The sequence below is a fragment of the Neoarius graeffei genome, chromosome 1 (assembly GCF_027579695.1).
Source record: "Neoarius graeffei isolate fNeoGra1 chromosome 1, fNeoGra1.pri, whole genome shotgun sequence".
Taxonomy (NCBI): domain Eukaryota; kingdom Metazoa; phylum Chordata; class Actinopteri; order Siluriformes; family Ariidae; genus Neoarius; species Neoarius graeffei.
The window spans coordinates 53,294,201-53,308,104 of record NC_083569.1 but is presented as its reverse complement, the minus strand read 5'-3'; the positions used below and the strand labels follow the sequence as shown (position 1 = coordinate 53,308,104).

The following is a 13,904-nucleotide window of genomic DNA, read 5'->3' as shown; positions in this document are numbered from 1 at the left end:
CATGGTGATTGTAGTATCATGGTTTGGACTAGGACAAAGTCATTGTTCCATCAATGACTTCCTTGTACACTAGCAAACTAAAGGAAAACATCAGGACATCTGTCCATGAACTGACCCAAGAGAAAGTGCAGTATTTAAAAAAAAAAAATCTCTCCGGCACCACTGTAGCATAATTTTTTGGGGAAAAAAAAAAAAAAAGCCCTTGAAAAAGAATAGTCTACCAAAAGTTCTAATAAATTGTTCCATGTACAAGCTTTAGACTACAAACACAGATCAGTTCAACATTCAAGTTCACAGAGTATTCCCTTTATTTTTTGAACTGCAGTCAAATCATTTGGAAAAAAAAAATGACAGCTTTACATGCAAAAAAAAAAGTTACAGGCACACAGTTTCCAAGCTAAGTTTGCACACAAACTAGAAGCCACCATCAGGGTTATTTAAAAGTAAGGTGCTGTCAGTTTCACTCCATTTTTAAGACAACCCCCCCAATGTTTATTATACCACAAATCCCTAAAATCCTTTTGGTCCAATTTACAGCCTTAGAGAACACACCATTTGCAGCATTCACACATTACAAACTTTCCCTTATAACCTTAATCCTTTTAATTTCAGTGCATAGAGTTTAGAACAAATGTCAGAAAAGAGCATTCCTGAGGACAGGTTGTCTGATAGTGGCATAAGAGACAATCTGAACTTTACAGAAATTAGAATACCAATTGAAATTTCTTCTGGTTAGTGAGGTTATTTTAACAGTCATTTGCATCTGATGTTCTTACCGGGTAAGCCACTGAGCTAGGATGAAGCCAAGTTGGGCAAGGCCAAGCGTTTCATATAAAGAGCCAATCAATAAGCAGGATGACTAGCTGCTTATGAGATCTGCAGTACACAAATGCCAGTTGTTTGAGATCCAGCTGTCATTGTACAAATAACTACTTGATTAAAAGTCCAAGATATTTTTAGTAGAGGCACCAGGGTCTCAATAGAGGGTCATCTTGACCAAACAGTTGGACATGGATATGACTAAGACACTTGAACAAAGCACAGAACAGTGAACTCCTGTTCCAAGATGGACAAGAAAATGCTGCAACATGAGTAGAAAGTGTCCAAAGTATATAAGAATGTGGAAAATGAAACTAACTCAAGTTTATATTATAATACCATTTATGATCTGAATGAGGTTATACCTGATGCCTGGATTAAAGGTCAGGTTTAATAGACTGAGCAAACCTTGCCAAAAATCCAGAGTCAAGGGCTGCTTCATGCTAGATTTAGCTTGTGCAGATAATTGTGATGGTAATGTCCTTTTCTGGATTACTCTGATGGACTCTCTGCATCAGAGAGTCTGGTACCCATCTGTTCTTCTCTTCCTACTGATGAGATAAGCCACAACTACGATGATTATGAGGATGAGCAGCACCACACCGACACCAATGGCCACTCTGTAGTCTGGCTGGTCAGCCTTGCACAGGTCAGCTACAGTAACAGAGAGATGCCTGATTACTTTAGTTATAAATGAACAGGACATTAAGACATTCCTTCCCTCACCCAGCTTTCTCCCCAAATTACTCATGGCCAATTCCCACCCACAAGACAGCTCTGTCCCATCACATTACAGCACCCAAACAGTGAGTGACAAGGTAATCACATGCTTCTAAGGCGTGTGAAGCCAGCTGACTACATCTCAAACCTCTGCCAGAGCCAGCAGGTTAACACTTGGAAAAGCACCATCTACCCACCTCTACACAAGCCCAAGGACATGATTGGCTAGCATAACTGATCAGGGAGAGTATGCCACCCCTCCTTCCATGAGAGAATGGCTAATTTTGCTTGGGCTCCCCATCTCAGGATAGGGCACAGCCTTTTCTGTACGCTTCGACATGCCACCGAGGGCTTCAGTTTGAATATGTTGTCCAGAACATCCATATTACATAAACAGTTTTAAAGCAGGTCTTCGTTAGGATTAAGAGACACGAGTGAAGTAAAACAAGTATTTTGCCATCATACACTGCACGCAATACTAGTAACCATTAATTTGAAGGACTATTGAGTCACTTAAACATACTGTAAAGCTAGGTATACTGCAACTAATGGCACTTCAGCATAACGAAAGCCAACATGAGCATCCATGCCCTTTTGTTAAATGGCAGACAATTAACCCAAAGTACAATTTGGCATTACCATTTTGAAATATCTTCAGGGGACATTAAACTCGTGTTAACAAGTGACTTGGTCAGTAAAGAACTACTGCAGTCAAAGGCAAGAAGATTAAAAGAAAAAGCCCAACACATATTGGAGATGTACTATTGAATTTAAAGCCTGGAGTGCATTCACACAGTACCAGTCAAAACTTGACACCCAAGTCATTATTTTTTTTATTAATAAAGCCAACAACTCATGCTTTAAGAGTAATGGATTGGTGCTTCCCTTTACTTATGCTGTGTTCACACTTATACTGGTATGAAAGTGGTATAACTGTATAGATACAAAGTATACCAGTACAGTTTAGTGCATCTGTCCACACTAGCGAGAAATGCTTGCGGTTTTCTTTCACAGTAGTTGAAATGCATGTGCACAAAATATGTTTCCGTGGCTACCGAGTAACTTCCTTCCGAGAATATGGCGGATGAAACAACGTGTGCGCTTTTTGCTGTCAATGCACAGTCTATTTCTGGTGGTCATTTATCCAGTCGAATCGTATAAAACGTGCGAGGCAGTTGAGAAAGAAACAAACAAATCTCTGTTCACCATTTTATTCAGCGAACACATTGAGGTGTGTGACTTTGCACATTATATTTGTATCGATACAGAGCCGCTTCATCTGTCCACACTACGCGAAGCGCTACAGTACCAGTACGAAATGCATACATTTGTGGGTTTTGTACTGATACAGTTAATGCTACAGTACCGGTATAGCTGCTAGTGTGGACAGGTGTTGTGGTACGAAAGTAGTTTCGTATCAGTACAAAATCCCTAGTGTGGACAGGGTATTAGTTGAGCAATTCTTGACTGCTGAATATTTACCATTTTGATCCCACACACAAGGCAAGAATTGCAATTAACTTTTGGCAAGACACCAGTTAATTAAAAACACTCCAGGTGACTACCTCATGACGCTGGTTATAAGGCCAATAGTGTGCAGAGCGTCAAGGTAAATGGGGGCCCATTTGAAGAATCAAGATAACGAAACCCTTATTTACCATGCAATTCCATAGCCTTGTTTTCAGGTACATTCAAATGTAGGAAAAAAAAAAAAAAAAAAACCCATGACAAAGGGCCCAAACTTTTGACCAGTACTGTATATTGAAGTGCAGTACATTTTGCACTATACTGCCTCTAAAATGCAAGAGGCAGGGACCTTTGCTGGAACCAGCAGTAGACGTCTACAACGTACTTAACATAGGCCATAAACATCTTACCCAACCAGATACTCCAGCTAGAGAAGGTGAAAAGCAGAAAGGCATCCTGCTAAACTAGCATCATAAGACTTTCCAAGAGATCAGATAACTAACCGACACTAAAGTGCAAAATTCATACAAATATGATCTAATGCACAGTACAAAGTGTATAAACATTTGTCAGACCATCATTAGATAAATGTACAAACAATAGTCTTTTGCAGTCCAAGTTTTTCCAGAGTGTGCATTTCCCCATACATATTACATCTGTTAAAAGAGCCTTAAACTACCAGTAATGGTATTCATTAAATAATGAAATGCTACTTACAGGGACCAAACATATCATTCGTAAAGTTGAAGGCTTGCATCTTGTCCTGACTGAACTCTAGGAAGGTATCATTACCCATGAAGACAGACTCCAACTTGCAGGAATAAGAGTGACCTGTTGCCATGCTGAAGAGTTGCAGAGAGTCATTCTTCAACGCCAAACGTGACACAACTGAGGGAAAACAAACCTCAAAAAGGTCAACGTGAGCATAGGCCAAAAAAGAAAGTTTAATTCAGCAAATTAGGTTCAAGCTTGTCTCAGACACTGTTCGTTTTCTTTTTGTAGTTTTCCACTCAGTAACGAAACTGCAGCTTGAATAACACTACTTGAACATACAAAACTATATGCAATTTGACTTCTATTCCTACTACAAGTTAATATCAAAAGCTAGTTTATACTGCCGTCCTTGATCTGCAGTTCATGTGTTAGGGCATCAAGACCTGTGGTTGCCATCTGTACATGCAGGCAAACTGGTTAAGCAGCATAGCACTAGGACACTTCAACTGTTGGAAAATAACTGCCCTAGAGTATCCTGCAATATCTTAATATGCATGTTTAACTCACCTCTTAAACCATATTTAGGGAGGTGAAAAAGCACCCAGAGTCATGACGCTAGAATATTTGACATGTTAAAGGTCACTCGGTTACTTATTAACTGGAAAATAAGACAATGAAGTTCAGTAAGACTAGTCCAATAAGTTGGCTTATGCACCATTTGTTTACCCTGCTTATCTGTTTCTAGGAAGCAAAGTTCATGCATGTGTTTAATACATCTTGTTTAACAGCATAGAGGCTAACTGCTAGGTCAACGCTGCTGATAGCCATCTTTCTGGCATCTGTAAATAATTCAACAAGGAACACACATGATCAAAATTCCCTGTGTACTGTAGTAAACATAGAAAGATAAGATGCATGTTTAGATGCATAGACCTGCTTGAAAAAAATTCAAATAAAAATCAACTGCATGATCAGCATGTCGCACCTACCTCCAGACTTGAAGGCATAGGTCAGGTTGACAGTCACAGCATTGACAGAAACGACGTTTGTGGTGTCATTCTTAAAAAGAGAATGAAAGTGCAATATGCAAGTGAGCACAATCATGCAGAGCCCCAGAAAAAAAAACAAGGAGCATGAGGGGCAGTGGATGAGTCACATCAGAAAATGTACTTCATAGTACATGACTGGCTTGTCAGAGACATCACTTCTCTATACTGGGGGGGGGGGGAAGAGAGAGAGAGAACACCCCACCTCCTTTGGAGTTTTACACAACTAGAACAAGAAATTGCTAAAAACAAGCCTAATGTTACATGCGTCATTATGGTCATTCCAGATTCATCAGGATGCAGTATCTGAAGCAAAAGTGGTATGCACCACCTATGTTTATCAGGGAAGAATTTACTAGGCTGCATAAGGTAGAAAATAAATAGCACCATCAGCCTACTTCCTCTTCCAGTTCATTTTCATTCTCCAGCATGCATCAGCAATTAATTTATACTCCGTGGCCAACATGCAAACCAAGTCATGACTTCATTAGTCATAAGACAAGTTCAAATGAGATTTGAAGATGAACTCTTGTTGGCACCTCCACAATTAAAATGGACTCTGGACATACCTTAAAGAAGTTCATGAAGATGGCACCCTCTTTGAAAGTAATTGTGAGGTTGGCAGCATTTCCTTCACATTTGCCAGCACCTTTAGCACTTCCTGGAACAATATAGGTGCCTGCCACCTACAAAAAAAAAAATCATTAATTTCAGGAAGGAAGGAAAAAAAAAAAAAAAAGTTACTATCCATTAAAAAGAGTCAGTCTTACTAACACTAAGGTGACTAAATGTACAAAGGGAAACATTATGGCAATATCAAACACTTCAAGGGTATAAAGAACCATAAGCAGTTGTATCAAAAATGAAGTTGATCAACAAATAGCTTCCTTACCTGACTGACACGGATCTGGATTGCTGCCTGGACCTTGATGCACAGCTTGTTTCCAGCCTTCACAGTGTAGTTGCCCACTGTGAGGTTGGTTGGTGCTGTTGGTTCAGGTTTTGGGGGGGGTGGAGCAGTGGTTACATTGGCAGTTGTAGTATTGTGGGTAGTCGGAGGAGCAGTGGTTACTTTGGCAGTTGTATTGTGGGTAGTTGGAGGAGCAGTGGTTACTTTGGCAGTTGTAGTATTGTGGGTAGTCGGAGGAGCAGTGGTTACATTGGCAGTTGTAGTATTGTGGGTAGTCGGAGGAGCAGTGGTTACATTGGCAGTTGTAGTACTGTGGGTAGTCGGAGGAGCAGTGGTTACATTGGCAGTTGTAGTATTGTGGGGAGTTGGAGAAGCAGTAGTTACATTGTGGGGAGTTGGCACAGCCGTAGTTACATTAGGATGGGAAGGGGTTGTTTTTGGAGTACTGGCTGTGGTGACAAATGGAGCAGGTGGCAGCAGGCTGGCAGGCGGCTTAGGATGTCCAGCATCTTCCTGAGCTAAGGTGAGCGCTGGAAAGGAAAGTGAAGTGGTTTAAGGATTGCCCTGTGTGTATAAAATGAAACTGCAAACAGGACAGCTCTACACTTAATATCAGGTGCCCAAACACCACACGATTCAAAATGATCACACCACTTACCTACACAGTGCATGTACAGCTTTATTGGTAACATTTAGCCATTATTGTACTTAATTCATATTAAATGTAGTTGTTTTCACAGTCCGGTTTCCATCAAATTGTGCACTCTGATTGGCTCGCAAGCGGTCTGGAATCCTACAATCCAGACCCTGGTTACAGACCTTTGGCGACTTGTAAACATGGTAGCAATTTGTCAACAATTATTTTTGCATTTCAGTATAACAGCATTAATTTTACAGCATGGATAGCAATAACGACAGCGTTCACAGCAAAAGTGAGTTTTACTACCCTGATGGAGATGAAACAAAAGAAAACCTGCTACAAGCTCGTTTTTGGATTTGCTCTAAATATGGTTTTCCTTTCAGGCACACATTTTCTGTTAGAATTTGTTTTTAAAAAAAAAAAAAAAAAACCACACACACCACACCCCACACCCAGCTTAAGGCCGGTCTGTATCATGAAATACCATGACAGATCTTGGTCCGTATTTAAGACCTCAGTCACAGTATTTCACAATACAGACCAACCTTAAGCTGGTTTTAAAAAAAAAAACCCACATATCGTATATCTCAAGTATATTTTATATACACACTAAAGATACTTGACACCCATATCTCATTATCTGTAGTTGCTTTATCCTGTCCTACAGGATCACAGGCAAGCTGGAGCCTATCCCAGCTGACTACAGGCAAAAGGCGTGGTACACCCTGGACAAGTCGCCAGGTCATCACAGGGCTGACAGACAGACAACCATTCACACTCACATTCACACCTACGGTCAATTTAGAGTCACCAGTTAACCTAACCTGCATGTCTTTGGACTGTGGGGGAAACCGGAGCAAACCCACACGGACACGGGGAGAACATGCAAACTCCACACAGAAAGGCCCTCGCCGGCCACGGGGCTCGAACCCAGACCTTCTTGCTGTGAGGAGACAGCACTAACCACTACACCACCATGCCACCCCTATATCCATTTTATTTCATTTCTTTTTCTATTTTTTTTTTCTGTGTGTTTGTGTAGTTTGATGTTTAAGTGTTTTGTCCACTGGTTGTGGTGTAGCTCCAGACCCAGTTTTGGGCATCGGTTCCCTCCAGGCCTTGGTTTGCCGTGGGTGATGCCTGTGGTCCCAGCTATGGACTGCAGTGAGCTTGTTGCTCATTTTACATCGTGGTTGTCCAGCACTCTGTGCTTTAACGCTTGGCGTGATGTCCCAAGCGATGTTGCTCGGTGGTGCCGCGGCAGCTGTGCAGGCGGTTTGGGATACACCAGCGCTCTGCGTGGCAGAGCTTCTCTGCTCACTTTGTGGATCCATGGCATGGTGTTCGAGCGATGTTGCTGACTGTCACAGCAGCGGTGCTGGAGATGTGGGACTTGTTTTCGTGCGCCTTTTGGTGGGACTGTGGCTGCTACACCACGGGAATTACATCCTGACCCCTACTTGGTAGACTACTTTTTATTTATTTTTATATTATTTATTTATTCTTTCCTTGTCTATAATTGTAAAGCGTCCTTGGGTTTTTTTGAAAGGTGTTATATAAATTTAACTTAATAATAATAATAATATTATTATTATTAATAAATAAAAATAGCAAAGTTTATACATCAAGTATATTTAAAAAAAAAAAGTGATAGAGTATTACTTGACACCTGTCAACTATACACGTCAACAAGAAGCTTAGGCCTGGAGCTTTGCTGCATCACGTGAGACTGCAACACATGACCTCTCAAAACTTCCACAAGGCATTTCAACACCGAGATTTTATAAACAGAGGATTAAAGTGGTTAATTACAAGTAATTATGGACAATAGAGGGACAGATGTAGTACTGATAAACAGGCCTAAGTAAAAACAAAATTATGCTGTAATGATGCGGCTTGAGGATTTATTTGACTCAAAATGTTAATACAATAGGCATGAAAACAGCCAAATAGGTGGTGAGATAAAACAGTAAATGTCATTCCTCAAAATAAAGTACTTGAAATGTCTAGTCTGAGTCTAACTTTCCTGGTTGTTGAAGCGCCCTTGAGCAAAGCAACTGACCCCCAGGTCACTCTGGATAAGAGGGTCTGCTAAATGCCATTAATGTAATCCATCCATTCATCATCTCTAGCTGCTTTATCCTGTTCTACAGGGTCGCAGGCAAGCTGGAGCCTATCCCAGCTGACTACAGGCGAAAGGCGGGGTACACCCTGGACAAGTCGCCAGGTCATCACAGGGCTGACACATAGACACAGACAACCATTCACACTCACATTCACACCTACGGTCAATTTAGAGTCACCAGTTAACCTAACCTGCATGTCTTTGGACTGTGGGGGAAACCGGAGCACCCGGAGGAAACCCACGCGGACAACATGCAAACTCCACACAGAAAGGCCCTCGCCGGCCATGGGGCTCGAACCTGGACCTTCTTGCTGTGAGGCGACAGCGCTAACCACTACACCACCATGCTGCCCCTATATCTATAAAAAGTTTAATATATACAATGTAAAAATTTAATATATATTAAATATATTTAAAAAAAAAAAAAAAAAGTGTATTACTTGACACCTGTCGACTATACACGTCAATAACATGTAGCTCAGGCCTGGAGCTTTGCTGCATCACGTGAGACTGAAACACATGACCTCTCGAAACTTCCACAAGGCGTTTCAACACCGAGATTTTATAAACAGACGATTAAAGTGGTTAATTACGGCCACTTAGAGGCTCCAAACTGTTTGTACGGAACCCAGACAGGAGGAGAAAGAAGAGAAAACCCACACCAAACATTTCACAGGTGAATGTGGCTGTAAAGTCCGTGTCTAATCGCACTGAAGCGTTAATATGGCTCCCTGAACACAGAAAGCACACGGTGCAGCCCTTCTCTACCCTTTCTTCTTCAAGTTAAGGGGGGAAAAAAGTAACAAACCAGCTCAAAAAAAAAAAAAAGTCAGAATTGCGATTTCCCGGTTTGTTTCAGCCATAAATCCCTGACAGAGGGATTCGAACACGTTAAAGTTGCTGCATCATCATCTGCATTTCCTTTATCAAGCGGCAGCGTGTGAAAGCAGCCATGAGGATTACTACAAGCCGCTGGAAAAACAAGACACAGACAAGTGCTCGAGTAAAATGAAGATTCCACTACCGGTTGCCTTTATTTATTGAATATATCTACCTGCTCCGAGTATGAAGACAGCCGCCATTAACTGCGCCGAGTCGAGTCTCATATCTGCTGCTGCTGCTGCTTGTGGTCGAGTCTCCCGGAGTTTGCTGTAACTCCTGCTTTTGTTTTACGGAGTAGGCAGGGGAGAAAAGAAGCTGGTGTGGTACTTCACGCTCCTTACTCCTCTGCGAAGTTGTCTGAACTGAAACTGCCAGGAATAAGGAAATGAGCTGGTCACGTTACTGAGCGGAATTGCGTTCAACCCGAGGTTTCATACTGTGACGTGCAAAACTCTGCGATTTATACCTTTCCGGAGAAATCGAAAGTTACAAGCCTGATTACAGATCAGACTCAGACAAGTTAGACTCAGACTAGACATTTCAAGTACTTTATTTTGAGGAATGACATTTACTGTTTTATCTCGCCACCTATTTGGCTGTTTTCATGCCTAGTGTATTAACATTTTGAGTCAAATAAATCCTCAAGCCGCATCATTACAGCATAATTTGTTTTTACTTAGGCCTGTTTATCAGTACTACATCTTCTGTCCCTCTATAATTAATCTGATCCAAATCTGACTTTAAACCCAAAGCTTTGAAAGATCTTAACCAAATAATGTAGGTATGAAAGCGCCCAGTGTCTTAAAGCTGCCCTAAGCAATCTTATCCTTTCTTGATAACCGGCCAAACACATTCTTTAATCTTGTTTCATCCATCTATGCCAAAACCCTTCCCTACAAACACACTAGTAAAATTAAAAAAAAAAAAATCTTATTGTACATTACATTAATGGTGGTGTAGTCGTTAGCGCTGTTGCCTCACAGCAAGAAGGTCCTGGGTTCAAGCCCAGCGGCCGGCGAGGGCCTTTCTGTGCGGAGTTTGCATGTTCTCCCCGTGTCCGCGTGGGTTTCCTCCGGGTGCTCCGGTTTCCCCCACAGTCCAAAGACATGCAGGTTAGGTTAACTGGTGACTCTAAATTGACCGTAGGTGTGAATGTGAGTGTGAATGGTTGTCTGTGTCTATGTGTCAGCCCTGTGATGACCTGGCGACTTGTCCAGGGTGTACCCCGCCTTTCGCCCGTAGTCAGCTGGGATAGGCTCCAGCTTGCCTGCGACCCTGTAGAACAGGACAAAGCGGCTACAGATAATGGATGGAATGAATGGATGGATTACATTAATGGCATTTAGCAGACCCTCTTATCCAGAGCGACATACAACATACCCAGAGCAACCTGGGGGTCAGTTGCTTTGCTCAAGGGCGCTTCAACAACCAGGAAAGCTAGACTCAGACTAGACATTTCAAGTACTTTATTTTGAGGAACGACATTTACTGTTTTATCTCACCACCTATTTGGCTGTTTTCATGCCTAGTGTATTAACATTTTGAGTCAAATAAATCCTCAAGCCAAATCATTACAGCATAATTTGTTTTTACTTAGGCCTGTTTATCAGTACTACATCTTCTGTCCCTCTATAATTAATCTGATCCAAATCTGAGTTTAGACACAAAGCTTTGAAAGATCTTAACCAAATAATATAGGTATGAAAGCACCCAGTGTCTTAAAGCTGCCCTAAGCAATCTTAGCCTTTCTTGATAACCGGCCAAACACATTCTTTAATCTTGTTTCATCCATCTATGCCAAAACCCTTCCCTACAAACACAAGTAAAATGTAAAAAAAAATCTTATTGTGCATTACATTAATGGCGGTGGCATGGTGGTGTAGTGGTTAGCACTGTTGCCTCACAGCAAGAAGGTCCTGGGTTCAAGCCCAGCGGCCGGCGAGGGCCTTTCTGTGCGGAGTTTGTATGTTCTCCCCGTGTCTGCGTGGGTTTCCTCCGGGTGCTCCGGTTTCCCCCACAGTCCAAAGACATGCAGGTTAGGTTAACTGGTGACTCTAAATTAACCGTAGGTTTGAATGTGAGTGTGAATGGTTGTCTGTGTCTATGTGTCAGCCCTGTGATGACCTGGCGACTTGTCCAGGGTGTACCCCGCCTTTCGCCCGTAGTCAGCTGGGATAGGCTCCAGCTTGCCTATCCCAGCTGCATGTCTTTGGACTGTGGGAGAAACCGGAGCACCTGGAGGAAACCCACGCGGACACGGGGAGAACATGCAAACTCCGCACAGAAAGGCCCTTGCCGGCCACTGGGCTTGAACCCAGAACCTTCTTGCTGTGAGGTGACAGTGCTAACCACTACACCACTATGCTGCCCAAAAGTATACCATCTCATCTCATCTCATTATCTCTAGCCGCTTTTATCCTTCTACAGGGTCGCAGGCAATCTGGAGCCTATCCCAGCTGACTACGGGCGAAAGGCGGGGTACACCCTGGACAAGTCGCCAGGTCATCACAGGGCTGACACATAGACACAGACAACCATTCACACTCACATTCACACCTACGGTCAATTTAGAGTCACCAGTTAGCCTAACCTGCATGTCTTTGGACTGTGGGGGAAACCGGAGCACCCGGAGGAAACCCACACGGACACGGGGAGAACATGCAAACTCCGCACAGAAAGGCCCTCGCCGGCCCCGGGGCTCGAACCCAGGACCTTCTTGCTGTGAGGCGACAGTGCTAACCACTACACCACCGTGCCGCCCAAAAGTATACCAATATTACATAATTTTTTACTTAATTAAAATATAGCTATACTTTGATCATACCCTTTAGGAGCGTACACAGAGGAAGAGATTAGCAGTGATGTAGAAACAAGAGCCCATGGACTATCAATGAAATACAGCAACTTGTAGCAATGTTGGCAATGCAAAGTGGGCAGGTACAGAGTTAAATTAATATCAATTTTAAGATGACGTGATTGAGGCAACTACCAATGGGAGTGAAGGATACCACTGACTGACAGATGATGCCAACACTGAGTTATAAATAAATAAACAAGAGGTATGCCTAGGCAGCCAGAGTCTGGAATATCCACTAGCGACCAAATGCCAGCTACAAAGCAGTGGATGATGAGTAAATCGCTTTACATGTTGACAGCCATTTTATCCAGTGTTGGGCCCTTGAGCAAGGCCATTAACCCTATGTACTCCAGGGGTGCTGTATCATGGCTGACCCTCTGCTCTGATGCCAACTTCCTAGCAAGCTGGTATATGCAAAGAAGTAATTTCACTGCACTGTAAAGGCATCTTCTTCTTCCTGTGTGGACAGTGCTAAAGTTTGAACCTAGCATTACTGATTGGATTTCAGATTTTTTTTTTTTTTGAGAGCTAACTCCTTATATATCTAACATAGCTAAAGATTACAAGCAGGTCTGGCTAGAGATGAACAGAACGGCTAAGGTAAATGATGACATTACAGCATAACCCCCCCCCACACAATTTACAACAGGCCTCGATTCTGTTGTTTTTCTTTTCCCCATTTGTCATTTTCTTGGTTGTTATGTAAGCTGATGGCAGAACGAGCAGATCCAGATGTTTTTTTTCCATCCCTTCCATTTATATTCCAGGATATATTTATAACCCTGCTGTCAATCTAGGTTTAGTTCTTATTTGATAAAGCTAGCTCTTGGCTTCCAGATAATATGGTTCAGTCATTTCAGTTGCTGATTATAGAGCCAGTACTGTAACAGATACATTGTTCCCCCCCCCCCCCCCCCCCAGAGTAGATATTATAGTAATATTATTATGATTCAGCTAAAATGTCCTTTAAAAAGTTGCTCACATCAGGGTTTTAATTTTGATTTGGTGTGACAGAAATGTGCCATTTAAATCCCAAATGAAGTCATTAATAGGTTCTCGATCTTCATATAGATTTTATATAAAGTGTCATAGAAAGTATAAGAATTGGTTGTATTTGTTATAGATCTACTGAGCACACAGGAAGTCATTTTAATGACAACCTTTTTTGTAAGAAGTTCATGTGACAAGAAACAGGAAGGCCTAGTTGCAAAATGTGCATTTGATAACCAGCAGAACCAAAATTATATGTCAGAAGCCACATTATGACTCAGAATACTCAAATGTTCCAACACCAAACTAAAATCTTGTAAATACACCTTATGTAAAATAAGGCTTCTTTTTCCACCAAAAAAAAGACATTCTGAATTCAAGATTATTGACAATAAATCTCAATCAGAGTCTACATACAGTGCTACACTGTTTCCACTCTATATTGCTGAAATCTGTAGTTTTGTTACGCCCTCAGGACCTTGTGACCAGTAAAGGAACACAAGATGACAGATCCCGTGGCTGACGAGTCGTCTTTCTTCCATTGCTTAGAGTTACTTTCTTAGTAATGATGACTCATCCATGTAGTGTATTATGTTATATTATTCACTGTTAACCCACAAACATCATCTTAACTTGGCCCTCAGTCCTCTTCATCACTGCTGCTGGACTCCCCAAACATGCTCATGGCCAGCAATTTTATCTGTTGTGGTGGCACCCTGTTTACTAAGGGACAT

General features: G+C 42.0%; 1 protein-coding gene across 1 annotated transcript; it reads right to left on the bottom strand.

Moving 5' to 3' along the window:
* Nucleotides 1-284: 284 nt before the first annotated feature.
* Nucleotides 285-9,754, bottom strand: cd68 (CD68 molecule). The gene is made up of 6 exons (XM_060934342.1): nucleotides 9,496-9,754; nucleotides 5,659-6,206; nucleotides 5,336-5,452; nucleotides 4,710-4,779; nucleotides 3,724-3,894; nucleotides 285-1,473 (listed from the first exon to the last, which is right to left on the bottom strand). The coding sequence occupies exons 1-6, from the start codon at nucleotides 9,545-9,547 to the stop codon at nucleotides 1,334-1,336; spliced, it is 1,098 nt and encodes a 365-aa protein (XP_060790325.1). The 5' UTR covers nucleotides 9,548-9,754; the 3' UTR covers nucleotides 285-1,333.
* Between the last annotated feature and the right edge of the window lie 4,150 nt (nucleotides 9,755-13,904).